Genomic DNA, 21,687 nt, shown 5'->3' with positions numbered 1-21,687 from the left:
GAAGCCGATTGGATGCCAGTGGCAACTCCTTCACTATTCCACTGCTTAATACATCAAAACTGAAATATGGGAAACCACGTTATAGAGAATACAGTATAATTACTGCAAGGAAGATTGGAAACCAAACAACAATTTAGAGACCAGACACTTTGGGTTAAGCAGTTTTTTTTTTTGTTTATTTTATGCATTAAGAGGGAAAAACTGCATCATAAGTAAAAATGCTACTGCTTAAACATAAAAAGTCATGGCAGGGTTTTTGCAAAATGTTGATATTTAAATTTGTTGGGAATTCTTAAGATTTTTTTTCTTCTTACCCTCTCTCCCCCACCCCCCCCTCTTTTTTTTTTTAAATAAAGTTACCCTCCGCAAAGAAAAATAAAATCTAACTGCATTACATAATCATACAGTAAGAACAAGAAAAATAAAATAGAAAAAAGCTACGAGAAAGCAATTAGGTTACATTCATGTGCAAAAGACAAGTTAAGAATTTCTTTTTTTCTTCTTTTTTTTCTATAAAAATAATAAAAAGTAACAATACAAAATGGGGAACATTACAATAGGAATAATAATAAAATAAAAAAAATGTTCACCTTATAACACCTTTACATTATTTAATAAACCTTCAGATTCTGGTAAAACCATTTTTTGTGTATGCAGTCTGTAAGGTTCCTCACATGTGGTCGCCTGCAGGCATCTGTGGCAGCAAGATGCACACACACACAAAGTGAATGAGACAGGAATCAAAGATCACTTTATGTTCTCTAAAGTGTCATGTGTGAAAATATTAATGTGCCAACATGTATCCCAGGAGATGTGCATATAATTAGTAAATAGGGGAATCATTTAACACTAGTTTATTTAATTGGGGGTACTCAATGTTGGATTCTGACGGTCGCAACGTCCCGACAGTCGGAATCCCGGGTTTTCGGCCAGCTCGCCTGCAACTCGACAGGCGGAATTCAATTATCCGCCTGTTGAGAGCTGAAAAGCGGGCGTGTCGGCGATAATGGGTGTGGATTGTCCATGAATTAGGCAATCCACAGCCGTTTCTGACAAAACAGATCCGACTTCTTTTAAAGTCGGATCTGATTTGTCCAAATCCGCCTTCATTGTTGCCGGAAATAACACCTGGCACATACCCCCACTGTGAGACCATATGCATCATAGCAGTTGCGGATGGGTTATTCCTAAAATGCCATTACGAGCTTATACTTTTTCAGTTCCACGCTAATTTAGGCAAACAAAATGTTATTACAGTAAAGTTATTACAGTTAAAAGCGCGTCAAAATGACAGCTTAGTCCCTATCTGCTCCTACCTGACTTCACCGCTCCCGCTGTCCATATGCAGGAAGTTTGAAACATTTTGGTTTCTCTTTCTGTTAAGCAGCAATTTGGTCTGTTGAGTAGCCTTAAGTGGTCCCTGGTGGTACTTCACCTCAAAAAGGTGAGGAGGATTTAGACTTTTATATATATATAGATGTTTGTTATAATGCACATCTGCAACTCCAGGACTTTCAAATTTTTTTTATATAATTTGTTAACAAAAATGACAGACGTTGTGTTTAAATATGGCCTTCACACGTGTGTTGGAAAACAACGCTTCTATAAAGCGAAGTTGAAACCTGTACTTTTTTACTCGCAGAACATTAGAGGTACATTCATTAGCACACCTAGAACCATGGTGCGCTATGTACTTATTATACTTAACGGAGTATTAAAGCTTCTGGACAAAATTGCAGAATCTTTAGCAAAATGGTCGGCATGTGTTAGCCCAAGAAATCATTTACGGACCTGGACAACTAGTCCCGAGGAGTGTTTAATAAAGTTGTAAAAAAAAAAAAGTAAAGTGCTTAAAAGTATAGCGTGGATGAGGCCTTATAATATCCTAATATCTGCACTTGTGAAGACATAGGTACAATGTACTGCACCATATACACAAGTTATTGGTTTCCATGTACTAGTTTTTGGTCTTTTACAGTCATTTATTATTAAACAGGGAAACTTTTTTTATTTTTTATTAAAAATTGCATGAACTAATAATCAACTAGCTATCATATATAAAGAAAATGTACCCCCCCCCTCCCCCCTTTTCTCATAGCCAAAATGCATCTCTGGAGCTGCTATTATGAATATAGTAAACAAGGTGACCAGGGGTTAACTTCAACACAAAGGGATAGGATGTACTACATTTTCTAAAAAATAAAAAGGATGGAAGGTGTTGCCCATTGGTTACCATGGGTAACATTTAACTTAATGCCCTAATAAAGATACCCCAAATAACAGTTCAAAAAGTGTTGCGAAGTGTATGTATAAGTAATCTGGCCCCATGTGTCATCACGGCGCGGAAGGCCGCTTATTGCGGATCATGCTATGCATGCCAGCTATTGGGGCAAATCCATTAGCCCCGGTAATTCACCGCGGATAATCGGATACTGCTCTATAACATTTAGATGGCTTATCAGGGCAAGTCATGGGTGGCCAAAATATAAGACTTAAGAGAAAGCCGCTTGTAGACTTCTATGATTCTCTATATTGGAATGTCGAATGTAAACCTTTCAGACACTACCACTTCCCTTCCCTAGGGAACTGGCACAAAGATAAGTGCTTTGCTTACTGCGTAATCTCAGTTCCAATATTTGTATTTGGAAGAGAATTCCTATTAATATATAGAAAATAAAAAAAACTACCCCCTGCCCGGTCCCCAATGAAAAGTGCGCTAAAGTTGATGGGGGGTTTTGTTCCCACTATTTTTAAATTTTTTGAATTAGCCAAATAATTCTTAATGGACGCTTTTTTCTCATGTTTTGGGATGCCTTAAAAAAATGATGCAGGTCTAAAATTTGATTACTTACAATAAGAAAATGTCATTAACAATCTAATAATCCATGTACGACAAAAGTGCATACCACTATTTCTTCGTAAGATGTAGTGTTGCCTCAAAAGCTTTATTATTTTTTAAAACTAAAATAGAAATAAAAAAATTGCAATATTCTAAATGAGCCTTTCAGCACTACTTTGTGTATCACATCTCTACGTCATCGTCGTGAGTGGTTTAGGTTTTTACAAGATTGTGTTTTTTTTTGTTCTTTATGTTTTTTACACTTAAAACTATAGCTTTTATTGTCTTTGCTTGGAAATACTGGCTAAAGTGTGTAGCATTCACAAATATGCTTGCTAGATCTGTAAGCAGTTTCGTAAGCAAACACAAATGATCAAGCATGCTACAATTCATAAAAACTATAGAGATTACATTTTCACATATTGAACTTTACTAAAACCAATTAATCTGATATGTATTGTCTTTCTACAGCAAGATAAGAACTCTTGTTTGATGATTGACCTCACTGAGGCTATAATGCTGGTCCGGTTGTTGGTCTCTCATATTAAATGACACGTCACTTAAAAAAAATTTAAAAAATAAAATAAAATAAAAAATATATAAAAATTAAGCATCAAAACACGTTCACTTTTGTATTATTGCACTATTTGCTAAACCTTCTATCATTTTCTAACTACTTCCAATTGCCCACACTTTGAATATTTCAAACCTATGAAATAAATAAAATAAAAAAACTTGTTGATGGTACAGGGCGACCAGGGAAGCGAGAAGAGTAACTTTATTTTGTTTTATTTTTGATTCCTTGTTCATCGAATGCTTATTCTTCTTTTGTTCCGGTGACAGCTTGTGAGCACATTCTCAAAACATCGGCTGTGTCATTGTCCAACATAATGTATATGGATGTATGTATATATATATTTATATATATAAAAAAATACATACATAAAAACAATTTAATTGATGGATTGTTTTTTTTGTTTTTTGTTTTGCTTTTTTTCTTTGCAAATATGAAATGAACTGGTTTTACATACAGACTTTTTTCTTCCCCTCAGACATTCGTCAACTCCTTTGTGGTCATACAAACAGTTTGTAATTCATAGGCTATAGAAAGTCCTGTACAAAGTCTGATGTACTCAGTGCTCAAAATATGAAGTCTGTGTGTTGCAATGAAAAAAAAAAGAAAAAGAAAAATTTGAGACGTCTTAAGCATTTCCACTCGCAGAGTAAGAAAACTGGGGGAAGTGCGGTCTTCTTTCATTGTCAACAAATTCCAGATTTTCATCTGCAAAAAAAGAAAATAAAAATGTGACTGTAAACAATATAATATAAAGTCCAATAAAAAATTTTTTACAAAGAAAATAATTGATTTTCTGAGTTAGCTCCAATATTTTTTCTTCTTTCAAAATAGTGCCTTTTACGATAGTCGGAAATATCGTCCAGGTCGTTTCGAGCCGGGACTCCCGCTGCAGATTCGGCTATTTGAAAAGCCGAAATTGCATTGGAGGAAACGGCAGATTAGCGCTGGTCTCCGCCTAAAAAGACATGCATGCGCCAATCCACGTCTTCTGACTTTTGAAATGTTTACGAAAATCAGAAAAACATTGAATAGATCGAATTTGATTTATTCTAAGCGAAAACATATTAACAGACCATCGAAAATATCGCCAGGGATTGAATTGAACCCCCATTTATGTTTTTCTTTAAAACTGCATATGGTGGTGTATTTTACCAGAATATAGGGAAAACCCCTGGTGATCAGCACTGACAAATGACCCACCCCCTCTAGAGTTCAGGTGCTGCTCTATGATGTATTTTCTACAGTGCTTTGCTATATTATATATATATATATATATATATATATATATATATATATATATATATATATATATATATATATATATATATATATATATATATATATATCTCAGACCATCCACTCTTTAGTGGTAAACCAAGTATCTATGTAGGCTATCCACACCCACTAAGTAGGCAGGCCACACCGCCAAGTATGGGCCCCTATCACAGCATTTCCCCGGGGGGCCCTTTAACCTAGTTCATCCAAGTATTGCTACTTCTTCAGGTTCCAAGTAAAATAAGACACTGTAGACAGCTGGAGACATGAGTAAGGAGAAAGGGCTTAGCCAAGGGCGTAACTACCATAGGTGCAAGAGGTGCAGCTACTATAGGGCCCAGAGCTAAAGGGGGCCTGTCTTTACTGTCTAAGTAATGTGTTTTACATACATTTGTCACCATCAATTGCTAAATAAGGGGCCCTTACCAACTTTTGCTATGGGGCCTACGAATATCTAGTTACGCCTCAGGAGAAAATAGATCCAAGTATCATCGGTATATTGGAGGTCAAAAGAACGGATAGTCACCTATGGAGGAAGCATAATGGGAGAATAGAAGGGGACTAAAGTTGGATACACACTATAAGATTATCTTTCCAACCTAGCTGGTTGGAACAAGAATCTTGGGTACTCTTTACCTAGAAGGGCGCCCGTCGCGGGCATCGCGGGTACATTTATGTATGGCCGCGACGCGACCGACGCGATGCCCGCGATTTCCCATTGAAACCAATGTTAAACTTTGAAATCGTGTCGGTCGCGTCGCGGCCGTCCATAAATGTACCCGCGATGCTCCCGATTTCCCATAGGAATCAATGTTAAAAGGCGCGATGGACCCGATTTTACTGTTAAATGCCTCAATCCACCCGATTTGGCCATAGGAATCAATGTTAAATGGGCCACAGAGCCCATTAACCCTTAAATGTCCCCCCAAATTTTTAACGCCACCCCACGATCCACGCGAACCCAAAGCGTGGCGAGCGCAGCGAGCCCGCGAGGGGCGGCGGTACGCGTCCTCCGACCTTTTCATGCCCTACTATCCACTAGGGCGTGGTGTGAGAATATAATAGTGTGGCGAGCGCAGCGAGCCCGAAGCGTGGCGAGCGCAGCGAGGGGACGCGGATACCTTCACAGGTAGACGCGTCCCCTCGCGGGCTTCACAGGTGTCCGTGGCGAGGTGGACACCTGTGAAGCCCGCGAGGGGACGCGTCTACCTGTGAAGGTATCCGCGTCCGCTCGCCACGCTTCGGGCTCGGTGGCTCGCCACACTATTATATTCTCACACCACGCCCTAGTGGATAGTAGGGCATGAAAAGGTCGGAGGACGCGTACCGCCGCCCCTCGCGGGCTCGCTGCGCTCGCCACGCTTCGGGTTCGCGTGGATCGTGGGGTGGCGTTAAACATTTGGGGGGACATTTAAGGGTTAATTTGGCCTATTTGGCCCTAAATCGGGTCCATTGAGGCATTTAACAGTAAAATCGCGGTCAATCAGCCGTTTTAACATTGTTCCCTATGGGAAAATCGCGGTGATCGCGGCCATCCCGATTTACCCGCGATGCCCGCGATTTTTACCCACGACGCCCGCGATTTCAATCGCTGGCGCCGTTCTAGGTAAAGAGTACCGAATCTTGTAATGTCTAAGAACAAATTACAGTCAACCATTTGCTCCCAAGATCTGGAAAATGGACTAAAACATTTGAATAAATTGGTTAAAGCAAAAAGCTTTAACCAGTTTGTCTGAATTACCATTTTCCATGTTTGGGAGCAAACTATCTTTTGATTCCAGGCATTAACAGATTTTTATTCCAACAGTCAGATTGTAAAGAATATTATAGTGTGTGTGTATAGCTTAAGTTTATAGCCAAGTTTAGGAGATTCCACCTTGTAGTAGAAGAGGGGAATTAAAGTGAAGTCATGAGACAAGAGACAGAAGTTGGAGAGGATAGGAGGACTGCCATGAGAAAGCAATGTCCCACAGACCAAGGGAATGAAGGTTATGTTGGAGGGGATTTGTCAGTGTCAACAGCTACCAAAATATTAAGGGGAATTGGTAGAGAGAAATGACCCTTGGATTTGGTAGCAAGAAAGTCATTTCTAACTGAGGGAGGGCAGTTTCAGTAGAGTGGAGAAGAAGAAAGCCAGACTGAAGCGGGTCAAACGTTGTAGTAGGAGGAAAGATAGATAAATAGTAAATCCACAAGGCAAAAGAGAGAATAGCGATAGGTGGCAGGGTCAAGGGTGGGCTTTTTTACTAATGGGAAAGGCAAGTGCACATCTGATTGCAGAGGGAATAGTGTCTGACCATAGAAAAAGGTTTAAGAGATATACAAGATAGGAACAAGTAACAAAATGGTCAATGACTTTATCTCAAGAAATTAGGAAGTAAAAGGTGGCAGAATGGGGGGGCGCGTGAAGAAGGTGGGAGTGAGCTGAGCCCTGTGGGAGGTGGAGTCCTGATTCGTTCATTCAATTTAAAATGTGAATTGGGTGTCACAGTGAAGGCTGGAGAGCGAGATAGGCTTTCACAATCAAGTTTACAGTTTCAATTTAGTAGGATGACAACATTTAAATGTATATACATTTTCAGTAGTGATAACCGTTATTGGTTTCTAAAATGTATACATTTTTTAAAGATGAAAATAAGGAATTCAGAACAAAAGTGATAGGTCGCCTAAAATAATATACAACATGAAGAAACTTGTAACGATCGAGCAAGGTGCTTGATTATCGGGGGGAAAAAAAGGGGGGGAGGGGGCTATTGTGGGTAGAGTGGTCCATGAGATGGCTTCAGTAGAACACCGAAAGCTTTCGGAACCTGTATACAATCACAAGGGAAAACATTTCTGATTTGTTTTATAAAACCTCCTTCACAACTCTACACAGGGATTTTCTGCTTTCTATTAAAGAACAAATAGCTCTCCAGTTACACTACTGGGGGAGGCTGCTGAACATGTGTCCCGGGCGGCTGTATTCTCTTCTTCAGAGTGGGTGGTAGCTATAGGCAACATCTAACAAGTGGGTTTATCCTGTGAAACATTATGCCACTTCTTGGAAGTGTTTTATCTGGCATTTCGTCTTAATGACTTTTGATCGGGGGCTGAATATCCTGAATGCCTGAAGGTTGTTAGAAGCAGCAGACATGAGTGGGGAGGCAAGATTTCAATAAGGCTCTTGCCACCTACATAGACTGATACATAAAAAACGGGACCAACTGCTGTGCACAATTCCGCTTCTGCAACCACTGTCGGTAGCCGGAGCTGCTCTTATACTGTAACGGAGCAAAGATCAAAGCTCCAGCGGCCTTCAGCACCATAACCAATGACTTCTACTTGTCTCGAGCACATGGATTAATGCCCATGCAATGGAAAAGGGAGGCAGCTGTTGACTTGATCTGCATCGTGTGACAGCCTTCAAAACCTTCAATCTTCCATAAAAGGACAAAAGAGTGCATGAAATTTAGGATAGGGATAGATCTACAACTTTCGAGAATTGTACGATTAACTTTTCATTTGTAAGAATGTACTTCTTCAAAACTACATATCCAAAAATAGGAAATGGAAAGTCCCCCAAAGGAACTCTTAAGGTCCATACACACGTGTATGGATAACGATTATGAGGGAAATCGGTGGGCAGAAAAACGCTCAGCGCCTACACACTGTGCGGTTTTTCGCCCATTTCATCGATTTTCGGGACACTATGGAACGCCGTCCACTGCGCCGCTCATCTGCTGGGATCAGTGCTCCCCACTGCCCCGTACACACTGGGCGGTTTTCAGCTGAAAGTCGACCAGTGTGTACGGGGCTTTAAGCATACTAGTAATAAATGCTTTCAGAAAAGGTATGGTTTGTGCGTTTATTAAGGGAGTGCCAAGTGAATTTGTCGAAATAGGTATAAAAATTGCCAAACAAACATTTGCATTCATCATAATCACATGTAATGTATACCTTATATAGGAAATTAAATCTATTTTTAGTTCGCTATTTTTTAACTTGAATTTATATAACAAATGTGAGTGGCGCTGGCATTTTTAGCGGATAGCACAGCGTCGTTGGCACCCAAAGGGTTAAGCAGCTTAGAGCCCTGTGTGGTCTGAGTCACGTACAAGAATACTGAATTACTCTGGACACCTGCAACTGTGGCCATTACAGCTGCAAGAACAGACCTCGGTGACTTGGAAATGATTATTGCCGCACGTTCGGCAGCTGTTTTAGTGACCATGACAGCTGAGCTCATAGTATACGCTACAAGGTGACGTCGTCAGCTGCAATAGCAGCAGTGGATACTCTGGTGACTGTGTATTAATACTAAGTGCAAGGCAAAGCAACTGCAGATCAATGGCTGGACAATGGCCCTTATTCTGGTTCACTCACAAAGCCAAATTACTTCTCAAATAGACAAAACCATGTGCACTGCTGGTGGGGCAGATGTAACATGTGCAGAGAGAGTTAGATTTGGGTGGGGTTTTACTTCAAAATGAGATCTATATTACAGTGTAGAAATAAAGCAGCCAGTATTTACCCTGCACAGAAACAAAATGACTCACCCAAATCTAATTCTATCTGCACCTGTTACATCTGCCCCACCTGCAGCGCACATGATTTTGTCCATTTGAGAAGGAATTTGCCTTTGCGAGTGAACCAGAATCAGGGGCAATGACAGCAAGAGGGGAGAGCAGGCAACTTAATAAAACGAAGGGAACGCCACAGATCAGGATTATAGTAAAGTTACAACTTAGAACTTAGAACATTGGGCAATACACCCATCCGTGCAGTTCTGCAATGAGCACAGGCACCGGACTGCTGCTTTTCAGCCATCTCCAGCACAACAGTCAGATCAGACTTATCTACTCGCTAAGCAGCGAAAGCGAGAGAGTCTGAATCAGGCATTTGTACCACTGCAGTGAGAGAGAATTGCGCATCGTTTCTTTGCTGCACTTACACTGGATACTGCTCGCTTATCTGCTAGGAATCAATTCTACAAATCTGCTGAATTTTAGTTCAACCCTCTGCCAACATTCCGTGTTCCAAACAGAACGGGGAGATGCAGCTCAGTTACGGTAAATTTAACCAACTGCTGCATAAAAAAAAACAGGGACTGATAGCAAAACCGGCATATTTTCTATACTAAAAAGTAATTGCAAAAGCTATTTTATACAAGTTGAACTGCTTCACGAGGATACTATTGCTTTAATGTGAACACATAAATGTCGGCAATTATACACCAACAACACACTGACAAAGCAAGTTTATCTATAGCACGAGAAGAGATGTTGTTACAGGGAAATGACCATGAAAATATAGCATTTCTGTATTCCGTTGTGATGTTCCACATATAATAGCATCTCTCCATATTGAGAATTGCATGCTTAAAGCCTGCTGGTGTCACTGTTGCTATATTTGAAGTGGCTTGGTCTTTCAGTAAACGTCCTCTATCGGCCTCCTCTCCACCAGCAGGTCATAAAAGGTTACTAAACGCTACATTCCAGACGCATACTAAATAGCAACAAAATGGAACCGAAACAGAATTTCTCTCCTCCGTGGAGGGGTCACAATCTGAAATATCACATGGAGCAACACTAGTGTGCCTTAAGCTATTCTCAAGTGCGCCCCCATATCTAAAGATGCCAAAACCAGTTTACAGCCACCACCAGTTCAACGGTTATATACTGGTCTCTTCTTTTCATGTAAAGGGCCAATGTATTTTATTTTTGTTACCTGTGGGAACCAGTGTGATTGTTTTTTATATACGGGGGGGGGCCAAGGGGCAATAGATTATTTTTATTTCCTGTGTGGGCCAATGTGTTTTGCCTTGTGGGGATCTCATGGTGTGTCTTGGCAATTTAAAAACTTATTTAGTGTGCCACTACGGCATGGTGGGAGAATAAAATAGTGTGCCGAGCGTAGTGAGTCTCCGCGCCCAAAGCATGGCGAGAGCAGCGAGTGGTACACTTTGACAGTGGCCATGTCGACATTCAGGACAAAAGAATGTGAAAAAAAACTTTGGACTGTTGGCCGGTTTCAGATGTCAATCTAAAAAGGGCCTATATACTGGTGCGAATTGGCCTGTTCTCAACAAATTTCGAAGGGCCGGGCCAAATCGCATTTGTATCTGACCCCCGAATCGACCCGATGCAATGTCCCATGGGAATCGGGTCAGAGTCGGAGGTCAGATGTACTGCAGATAACATAAATCGTATGTGCAGCCGTCAGATGCACATCGCGGGTGCTTAATAGCGCCCATAATGTATCACATCCGATTTCCTTTGAAATCCCCCCCGGCAGTTATTCATCAAACTTGGCACTTGATGCGCTCCCATGTAAAAAAAATTCCAAGTCGGATGAAGGACTCCCGGGGAGCTGCTGGGGAAGTTCAAGGGAAACCAGGTCCGACCTGTGCCTCGGACAAGTTGGACTAGTCCAGGATTAAAAAAACAACAACAACAGAGCTTTCCCCGTAGAAATCGACTGCATACAAGAACCACTCGGCCATCTAGTCTGCCCTATATACATAGACACATTAGCTAGGCGAAACACACAAGCATGAGGAGCAAGTGCAAACTCTATACAGATAGGCTGAAAATGGGGGGGGGGGGGGAAATAACCTACCAGTATATTTTTGGAATGTGGCTGGAAACCGGAGTACCCAGAGGAAACACACAAGCATGAGGAGCAAGTGCAAACTCCATACAGATAGGCTAAAAGGGGGGGGGGGAATTAACCTACCAGTATATTTTTGGAATGTGGGTGGAAACCGGAGTACCCAGAGGAAACACACAAGCATGAGGAGCAAGTGCAAACTCCATACAGATAGGCTGAAAGGGGGGGGGAATTAACCTATCAGTATATTTTTGGAATGTGGGTGGAGACCAGAGTACCGGGACGAAACACACAAGCACGGGGAGCAAATACAAGCTCTGCATAGTTAAGGCCATGGTGGGAATGGAACCCATGAGGCAGTAATGCTAACCATTACACCACTCGTACCAAAGAGCGAGTCTGACAGTTTTAGGGAACCACTGGTCCAGTTTTTAGACTATAAAACTGCACTATTCAATATTAAGGGTGGTATCCTGTCTGTTGCTACCTGTGAAGCTGCACTGTATGATGACAAGTCGGTAGGAAGCATCTGGACACATGTGGAGGCACCAAACTCATTACTGCAGCTATAAGAACAAGAGGAGGAGTGCAGCACCATCTGTCCAGTTATAGGACATGATTGAAGGGTCAAGTTCCATTCATTGCACCAGAAAATACATTCACAATTTAGAAGAGGTCATTAGGGCCTCACCGTACCCCGAATATATTCTTATTATGCTAATACTTGGTAAGGTAGAAAAAAATACCCATCTAATTATACATCTTACAATGATGTTAATAGTCCGTTCACACATAAGACCAATTCTATGCATTGTACACGCCTTTGTAGAAACGTCTTTTTTTTTTTTTCATTTATGTGCCGCAATGTACCTTGGTCAGGCGGTGTTATGGTGATCATCTGCGCAGTGAATTCCTCATCAAAATATCTTGTATCTGTCTCTGATGTGACTTGTGGCTTAAAAGGTGGCACAAGCTGTAACACACACAAAAGACACAAACAGTTACGGTGCCCATTATTTTATTGTGATTCGATATTCTACATATACTTTACGCTAGCTAAGAAATAAAGACACGGATACCAACTGACAGACTTCAAAGACCACCAGTCAAATAGATCGTATTTCAATAAAAGAGGAGGGGACTTACAACCGCCTCCAAACTGCATAACCCGCACTGTGCAGGTCTCATCATCCTTTACTCTCTCCTGCAGGAAATGTCCATTGTCCACCTGTAGGGGAAGGACACACTGCCGTCCTTCAAAGAGGGGGTGCCCCTTGTGTGACAGCAGTCAGAATGTCGGCATTCACTATACTGACACTGGCATCGCGACTGTTGTCTAAACACCGGCACCGGATCTTCTAAAGGATCAGGATGCCAATGTCAGAATACTGTCAGCCGGCATCCCGATCAGTAAGTAACCTTTGCTGGCTAGCGTGGGGCCGGGGAAGGGGGGGTGGGGATAGGTTTAGGCACTAGTGAGGGGACTTAGGGTTTGGCTGTGGTGGGAGGAGTTAGGCTGCGGGGAGGGGGTTTAGGGTCAGGTACCTAGAAGAATGGTGTAGAGTCAGGCTGCAAGATGGGCGGGTTAGAGTTTAGGTGGCGGGGTGTGGGGTTTAGGGCTAGTCTGCGGGGCAGGGAACAGTAAAGCAAACTTACCTGACCCGTGTCGGGATTCCCTAATTTGGGATGCCAGTGTCAGTTTTCTGGCCACCGGTCCACATACATCTATCCCCTATCCCCTATGTGATACAAGTCACTTTATACACAACGACTGAGCTCCATGTGACTCTCCAGTGACAGCCATCTCTTTTTAACGACTTCTTCTGTCACAATGCATCTTATTTGCATATTCAGCGTGTGGCTCGGCCGTTTCGGTATAAGAAATGGGCCGTTATAGTGTTTTCCTGAAAAAAACACTAACGTAGCATTTCATATACAGCTGCAGTCACACACACTGCATATATTCATGCCGCATATCATTAATCAGCAGAAGCTGCTTGTGTGTCTTAAGGTGCCCATACACTAGTAAGATTTATCTTCAGATCTGGCTGGTTGGAACAAAAACATGTCTATGGATGAGTGACCGTTTGTCAGTTTTCCAGCATTTCCAAGCAAATGGTCAACTGTCATTTGCTCTCATCCATAACCAGGTTTTTGTTCCAACCAGACAGATCTGCATATGAATCTGCGTGTGTATGGCCACCTTTACTCTATTTTGCCAATAACACATGCCAAGGTAAGGTGCAACTAGAAGAGCGGTTTAACGTGAAAGTAGGCTAGACGCTTGTGGACACATCTGTAACTAACCATCGTTCTCTCCCAGGGACACCTACTGCAACCCACTCTTACTGCGCCTGTTCTGCGATTCCAAATGCTAATCATCGGGACAAAAGCATCAACCGCTCTGCATTCTCGGACACTCCGCCCACTTCTGTATCAGACTCAACATATCAAACCTAGATTTCCTTCACACTGGCCAAAAATGTCCCTAAGCTGTAAGAAAAAGCCTAATTGCTAAGCAAATAAAATATCAATGGAAAGTGCTTAGGAGTTTAAAAGGCAGACGGTTATGGTTGAACGACAGATTTGAAGGGAACAGCACTGCCACTTAGACATTAGTTATTTATAGTAGTGACAGCAACACCCCTCACCCAGACTCGCCACACTCATTGGCAGAACTGTGGGTTCTATTGCACCATAAAACCTGAAACCTTATGCACCATATCTTGGTATCTGGAATCCAGTGTGCGCAAGCTGAGTGGTCTTCACAGATTGTGCCAGGAGACCCCACCTCTTGCCAAGTAATTGTGTGCCAGCACAGCTGCCACAAATGTACAACAGCTGTGCTTTTCTTTACTCTGGAGCAGGGGGGGGGGGAGGGGGAGCAAATGGGGGGAGGTTTACTGCAGCATGGTTGATGTACACAGTATACTGCTCCTTCCATAACAAAATCTACGTGCGAAATCGAATGCAGGAATAGGATCATCCACGGACCATCTACACCTAGCTGCGGGTTCAGACATTACCTTTTTCTCATATACATCTTGCCATTCTATTCCAGAAAAGAATTTGTGTTGCATGATTTCTTTTGCATCGTCTGGTCCACCGCCTAACCTGTAGGGGAGACGAGATCATCAGTTGCTCAGCGGAGCTTTGCAGCAAACGGAAATTTCATTTACAGCATCTGCAGCTTTTTTTTTTTTACTTTATTAAATGTCAGGCCTTTTATGTGTTTGCAAAATGACTGAAAGTTGCATTCTAAGCATAACTTGACACCGTTCAAGCCACAGGACTTACTGAACCAGGTAGGTCACCACTGGACCACCCGAACATTTTTGTTGCCACTGAAAACATGTCAAAATTTCATCAGTGCATTTTGATATTAAGACCATCGATACAACACACCGAACCTCATAGTTGCCACAAGTTTAATAAAATAACCTCTGAACATTTTATTTAACTCTAGCTGCCCGGTGAACCAATGCACCATAAAGATCCGACCCTACCCCCTTCCTTACTTCATCCAGAGTGGAAGTGCCAGGAATTGTACAGCAAGTGCCTGTTGCCAGTCATGAAGGAACAGGGTACCATCTGTACGCTGCTCAATGCCAGGCCTGGCTGGTGCATGCATAGTGCAAATAAAAGGGATAGCGGTCGTATTAGAAGGGTATTTATTTAAATCATGAGTTTTGGTTCGAAGAGATTTTTCTTCGTGCTCGGCTAAAAAAAAATACTATATTTCGGATGGAGCTTCTCTAGAACATGAGTTATGCTTTAACAGTTACTGGATTTGGGCGGTATTCAATCAGCGATTTCGACTGTCAGAACATTGACAGATACTCGACAGGTGCAATTCAATGTTCCAACGTCAGAGTGTCGAAAAAGTACGTGTGTCAGCGAAAATGGCCGAAGATTGTCAAGAAACGGCCGTGAATTAATCAATCCACGACTGTTTTTGAAAAAACAGACGGTTTTAAAGTCGGATCTGTGTTGTCGGAATCCGCCTTCAATGCTGTCGGAAATAGCGGCCAAGATTAAATACCTACTTTAGTCTGTTAAGGAAGTTCAGCACTAAACAACTAAAATAACAACCCATAACAGTGTGTTGGTATAAGTTTTAGTCAATTAGAGAAAGGAACAAAACAAGAACAGATAAAACATCTTCAAAGAACTGGTCTTCAGTTTCTCACCTTTGTTTTGGGTCTTTCTTTAACAAACCTGAGAGCAGAGATTTTGCTTCAGGTAATAAAGTGCGAGGGAATCTAATTTCCTCCATTAGAATAAGTTCAAAGAGTTTCTCGTGGTCCTGGTTGTAGAAGGGGAGCCGGCCGCACATCATTTCGTACATGACTACACCTAGGCCCCACCAGTCCACTGCTCGGCCATAGTCATTATCTTCTAGAACCTATGGAGAGAGGCACACAACATTAAAACACACAAATGTTGCAATATCCTCTCACTAAGGGGTACATTTACTAAAGCGTTTGAAAGTGAAAAAAAAGGGTGATGTTGCAACCAATCCGATTATTGTGGGCGGCACGGACGGTGTAATAGTTACATAACTGCCTATCAGCGCTGAGGTCATGGGTTCAATACCCACCATGGCCCAAACTGTGCGGAGTTTGTATATTCTCCCCGTGCTTGCGTGGGTTTCCTCCGGGTACTCTAGTTTCCTCCCACAATCCAAAAACTTACTGGTAGGCTAATTGGCGTCCAACTAAATTAACACTAGAATGTGTGTGCGTGTGTATATATAGTAGGGAATATAGATTGTAAGCTCCACTGGGGCAGGGACTGATGTGAATGTTCAACTATTCTCTGTAAAGCGCTGCGGAATATGTGTGCGCCATATAAATAACTGGTAATAATAATTAAGGCTTTCATTTTCGAGGACACATTAAAGAAATTAAGGGGTGAATTTACTAAAAACAATCAGATTCTGCATTTAACTTTTTACCCAGTTGTATCAGTAGCTGGAAAAGATTCTGCTCCAGATGTACTAAGCTTCAAAAGCGATAAAGCAGAGAGTTATCAACAACTAGCCAATCAGCTCCTTACGGGATTGGTTTGAAAATTGACAGTTAGGAGCTGATTGGCAAATGCGTTATCATTCTTACTTTTTGAAGCTTGGTGCATATGGCCCAAATTATCACTTTCTGTAGCAACAAAAAGGACCCAAATCAAGAAGTGTCATCGCAGTTACAGCATATCACCAGCGTATATTAGAAATATCTCCGATTTACATTTCGTGCACTGGTACAGTCTGTTATACAGGACTGATTGCGGCCATTACAGTATGTACAGTCAAACCGCTGGGCTGAAGGTATGGATAAACAGAAGGACCCTGGGGAGTACTAGCATATGACCAAGCCACCCCCCCCCCCTACAGTGGCAAACACAGGATTCTTAGAGGGAGGGGGGTTTCCAAATCTGGATACTGTATGGAATACAGTATTAATATTTATAGTATAGTATAGGCTGTTCAAAACATTTATATAAGATAAGTGGTCAAGAAAAGGTTAAACATATAATAATAAATACACAAACATAACAGAACCAGTGCTGCACTTTCTAAGTTCACAATCTCCCACTTCATGGTAAGGTTCCTGTCTCTTCCTCCTGGCAGCTGCTCTCTGGTCCATTGCGATGTCTGAGGGCTCAGATCCACACATACAGTAAATGTGGTAGAAGAAGCTGGTACACTGGGCATGTGCAGCAGCTCCGCTCTGTCCCTTACACTGCATGGTGTGGTGGCAGCTGTATTAATCATATTATATACCAGTGCTATGGGTATTATAATTTAAAGGCACTTGCCAAGAGGAGGGGGGTTTCTTTGCAACCAGAAACCCCCACTGCGTTTCCCTACACCTTCCCCTAAGCAATGATGAAAGTCTCCTGCTTACAACTGACACAGAAAACATCTAACATGTCAGTGTGCTCAATATAGTACAGTGCAGGAACACTGCTGCTGCCAGGTGACGACAGCAGCCTGGGCTGGGTGTCTTCATTAATCTGACATCTATATAAAACACTGACCTCTTGCAGTATTATGGTAGTAGAGTCACTTAAACGTTGTCCGTGCCTTTATGCAGCCACATGGTAGCAGATGTTTGTAAATTTCAACACAAATAAAAATTTTAGTTTTTTTTATATAATTTTTTTATTTGTTTTTACTTATAGAAATGTTGGGAAAGGGGATATTGGCACAATAGGACACCATATTCCTAGTTAATAATGATGATCGCATATAGCGGAGATGTACTAAGCCTTGGGAGAGAGATAAAGTACCAGGTAATCAGCTCCTAACTGCCAAGTTACAGGCGGTGCAGACCGGTTTGATCGTCTGTGAGTATACGAATCAAGCCCAATGTCCACTGTCCATTGCAACAAAACCGACCACGTCCACCGCAGATTGAATACTACAACACCCAGAGTGTCCTCCTGCAGCCCACAGCTGTCCACCAGTGACCCAAGCTGATTCAATAAACTAGAACAACCAATCAAATCAGAGATATAGCCATTTATTTGAACAAAACAGTTGGAGATAAAAGAGACACAGGGCACTGAGAAAGCGAAGAGACTGTCTGTGGGGTAGATGTAGGAAGAATAATATTATGCAAATTACAGGTATAACGTAAGTGCTGATTGGTTGCCATGGTCACATCTCCTCCCTTATCACTGCTTCATACATCTGCCCCTCAGTCCCAGTCCCTCCTTAACAGCTGGGAACTGGTGTGAGTTTCTGTAAACCTGTCTCTGACCGGGACTTAATTGAGTCGACCACTGAAGGTGGTCGACGGAAAGCGGACGGGGTACACTAAGACAGTGCCCATGTCGACATTCAGGACAAAAGATTTGAAAACCGCATTTCCAGTTGACATCCAGCAGTCACCCCTCTGACCCACATACAGGAGACACTTTTCTAGAACGCAACCTAATCTTTAGTCATTGTTGCAATAAACAATTCCTTTCTGCGGAACTCCAATCCCGTCGCGTCACCGGCGTTTTCTCTGCAGACGTTATAGAATACATATGGCTCATAGTGCACCGCCAGTCCCTACTGATAAGCGCTTAAAAGGCATTATGGCCCATTAATTCTATTACAAGATTGTTAATGGCTCCTAAATTCACATTACTGTACTCAGCGCTGCTAATGATTACCAGTTCGGTTTGCGATTGCCGTTCCCACTCATCCATCTATTTCCGCAATGGATCCCTCGATACAGTTAAACAAGAGCAAGAAAAAAAAGGAAATAAATAAAGATGGGTAAATTAGGAAAGTGATTGATGGAAAGGAAGAAATACGTCTTATTCCACAATTTGAATTCTACCCCTTTTATTTCTGCTGTTTCAGTTTAGAGGGCAAATGATCTTAAATGGACCTGTTGGTGGCTTGCCGGCTTGTGGGGTGGGGGGGGAGTGATCTGAAGCCCCGCTGTAAAGATGCAAATGCTGGCAGGTATTAGATTACTCCACTAAGGTCTATTTCCAGCAGCTATTGCCGTATGATTCACAGCAAACGACAGCTGGCTTTGCAGCTGCCCCATATATGTACAAGGCTAGCACAGCTGCCGGTCTGCCAGGAGCCAGTCTCATCCTTTACCAGAAAGCTCAGGAGTTCATCCGCTCCGAGAGACACTAGATCACCATGTTGGTTTATACTTCTGGTTTCTTCTTACTGATACAAAGCAGCCTTTTCTTCTAAACGACGCCTCTGATCTGCAGCAACAGTCAATCAGATTCATACTCTGGGCCCAGCAGCCAGAAAACGCCGGGGCACGCAGCCAACTGGAGGGGAGAGCTGCTGTGTGAGTGCTGCATAGCCTGACATAGAGTAAGCACATGTCCTGTTCTTGTGTATGCGGCCGCAGTATTATCAAGGTGTGTGCTGGCTATTCCCGCAGCTAGCAGCACAGGCTTACACCAGTCACCTCCAGTCCTCGGCCGCTGCTTAAAGAACCACTGAACCAATCATTAAAACTGCAGTGTATAAAAAAAATTAGATAACATTCCGCGCCCTGTGGCCCTTATTCTGATTGAGTAGAACAGCTGCGTGTTGGACGGCTGATGTATTGTGTTTGCGCATGTGCAGAGGCATTTCTGCGCATGTGCGAATGCCGCACGCATCCGAATACGATGTGAATTCCATACAGAAAAAGATGGGGGTGAAGGGCTGTTTGGGCTCATTACCATATGCGTACGTAGGCGTTCCCATGAAAACGCTGGGCGTACGTATGGTAATCTGGCCGTGGGGGGCGGACAGCTGACATAGCCGGATGCCAGCTGCTTTTGCACAGAGAAATGTCCAAGTGGTCTGGAGCACTCGGAGCGGTCTGAGCGCTCGGTCCATCATTCGATGGTCGGTGACCATCGGAGGATGGGGGAGGTTCCCACAGATGGAGGAGGTGTGATCAACCCAAAGCATATCGACCTAGTGACCACATACCATACAGCTTCGGGGGTTATTCAGACCTGATCGCTTGTCTGCTCATTTGCAGATCCCTGCGATCAGACAGCCGCTGCTCCGCAAGAATGAAATCCTGGCCTGCGCAAGGCTTGTGAAAAAAATAAAATCGCAGATCGGTAATTAGCAGCAAATCCAATCGCAACTCACTCGCCGTCGAATGATTTTCCCAGTGTGCGCAGTCTGTGCGTAGCCCAGGACCTACTCGACCAGAGATATAGAAACAGGCTGATCGCGGCTGGAACGGATGTCACATGCCCTCCGAGAAAACACCTGCCTTTTCCCTGACACACCCAGTAAACGTCTGGTTGCCACCCACAAAGGCCGGCTTCCTGTCAATCAACTTGAGAATGGGCAGCGATCAAAAAGATGCTACACTATACATGCACAGTCGAATTCACAGCCCAGTGATCAGACCTGAATAACCCCCTTTGTCAATAAACAACTGGGCCACTGTCATACAATTTAACCCGTAGGACTTGGTGCTGTCAAAGACTATTTAAGTAAGAGAAGGAAAAGCACATCCGGAATTATTCCAGTGTCCTCTGCTGATGCAGCTATATATAGGGACATACACTTTCACTATACAGAGGTACCTGGGACTGGGTGCGGTATATGGTTCCGACAGTCGGAATCCCGACAGTCATTAGCCCGACATTGGGATCCCAACTGGCCGGACTCAGACAGCATGGCGAGCGCAACAAAGCCCCTTGCAGGCTCTCCTCGCAGCGGGCACTGTGGCTCAGTACGCTCACCACCTATTCTATTCTCCGGTCGAGGACCCCCACGAGGCAGAATAGCCGGTGGCCATCAGGATCCCGACGTCGGGTAAATCACTGTCTGGATCCCCTGGGACTTGTCCTCTACTGTATTCAACTGGAAATCACAGTTTTGTTTGCTTATTGTTCTATGTCCTCTGTATTTGGGGGCTGCGGATCTCTTTTAGTATATATATATATATATATATATATATATATATATATATATATATATATATATATATATATATATATATATATATATATATATATATAATGATGATAATATTAATAAGGAGAGCAAGTTATACCGGGTGATAACCGCACACCTGTTAGGTTTAGGTTTCTTTGCAACCCTCACATCCACTGTGGACATGGCAGCCCCAACAAATGAATGCTTTTGTTTCCAACACACTGATAAGATTTATTACCCCACACATAATAAACTATGGCCATATGTTTCCACCCGCAAATGATCCTGCTTCTGGCTGTCACATATAGAACACACACACACACACACATATTGTTGTCATTTCACTATTAAACAGATGTGTCGTTCTTTTAACAATACCCCCTCTCTATACTGTGGGGGTCATTCTGGTTCTTTCTCACCGTTCCAAATTTGCGACGGTGAGCAACGTTTTGCGACTGCACATACATATGTAGTAGGCGCATGTGCAGCCGCTTGATGCGGCAAATTGCTTATTCACTGACCTGTTCGCACCTAGCAGCGCAAGCAGGGGGCGTGGGGCGGAGCCAATGGGAATGCTCCGCGTTTCATGTGCGTTCCCATACAAATGCGCCCGTGACTCGGGTGCCGGGGGTGGGCAGCTGACATCAGCGGATCTCAGACACCAGAGAGTGACACATATCTTCAAGCGCTGTACAAATCATTCATATGTAAGGGTACAATCTGCGCATCTTTCAGAATTACGAGTCAACCTGAATGACCTCCTGTTTCCGCTTCATCTCAGGGCGACAGCCCGCTGGGAGGACATCGCCTTCTCTATGTTCCCTTATTGCTTTACATAGCAGTAGGAAGAGGGCGCAGTACAGATGTCAGTACAGAAAGTGAAAGCAATTTGTGCAGGGACACTGTTAGGTTTCGAACTTGCTGGACACGGAGAGAGGGAGCTGTGAAGACAGAGACTGGAGGTAGGAGCAGACAGGGACTGGGACGGAG

General features: G+C 42.9%; 1 protein-coding gene across 3 annotated transcripts in view; it reads right to left on the bottom strand.

The window, feature by feature from the left end:
* Positions 1-174: 174 nt before the first annotated feature.
* AKT1 (AKT serine/threonine kinase 1) overlaps positions 175-21,687 on the bottom strand; it is a 102,674-nt gene continuing 81,161 nt past the window's right edge. For 2 of the 3 annotated variants that reach the window (XM_083166708.1, XM_083166707.1), the window contains 4 exons: positions 15,473-15,687; positions 14,309-14,396; positions 12,153-12,255; positions 176-4,121 (listed from right to left, as the gene is read on the bottom strand). In XM_083166708.1, coding sequence (XP_083022834.1) covers positions 4,042-4,121; positions 12,153-12,255; positions 14,309-14,396; positions 15,473-15,687 — 486 coding nt within the window. In that variant the 3' untranslated portion in view covers positions 176-4,041. Of the gene's footprint in view, positions 4,122-12,152; positions 12,256-14,308; positions 14,397-15,472; positions 15,688-21,687 lie in introns of all 3 variants that reach the window. The other variant, XM_083166709.1, reaches the window with a different exon arrangement.

Source organism: Crinia signifera, chromosome 12 (assembly GCF_055691185.1).
Source record: "Crinia signifera chromosome 12, ASM5569118v1, whole genome shotgun sequence".
Lineage (NCBI taxonomy): Eukaryota > Metazoa > Chordata > Amphibia > Anura > Myobatrachidae > Crinia > Crinia signifera.
The sequence above is the reverse complement of the archived record's forward strand: the minus strand, read 5'-3'. Positions and strand labels throughout refer to the sequence as shown.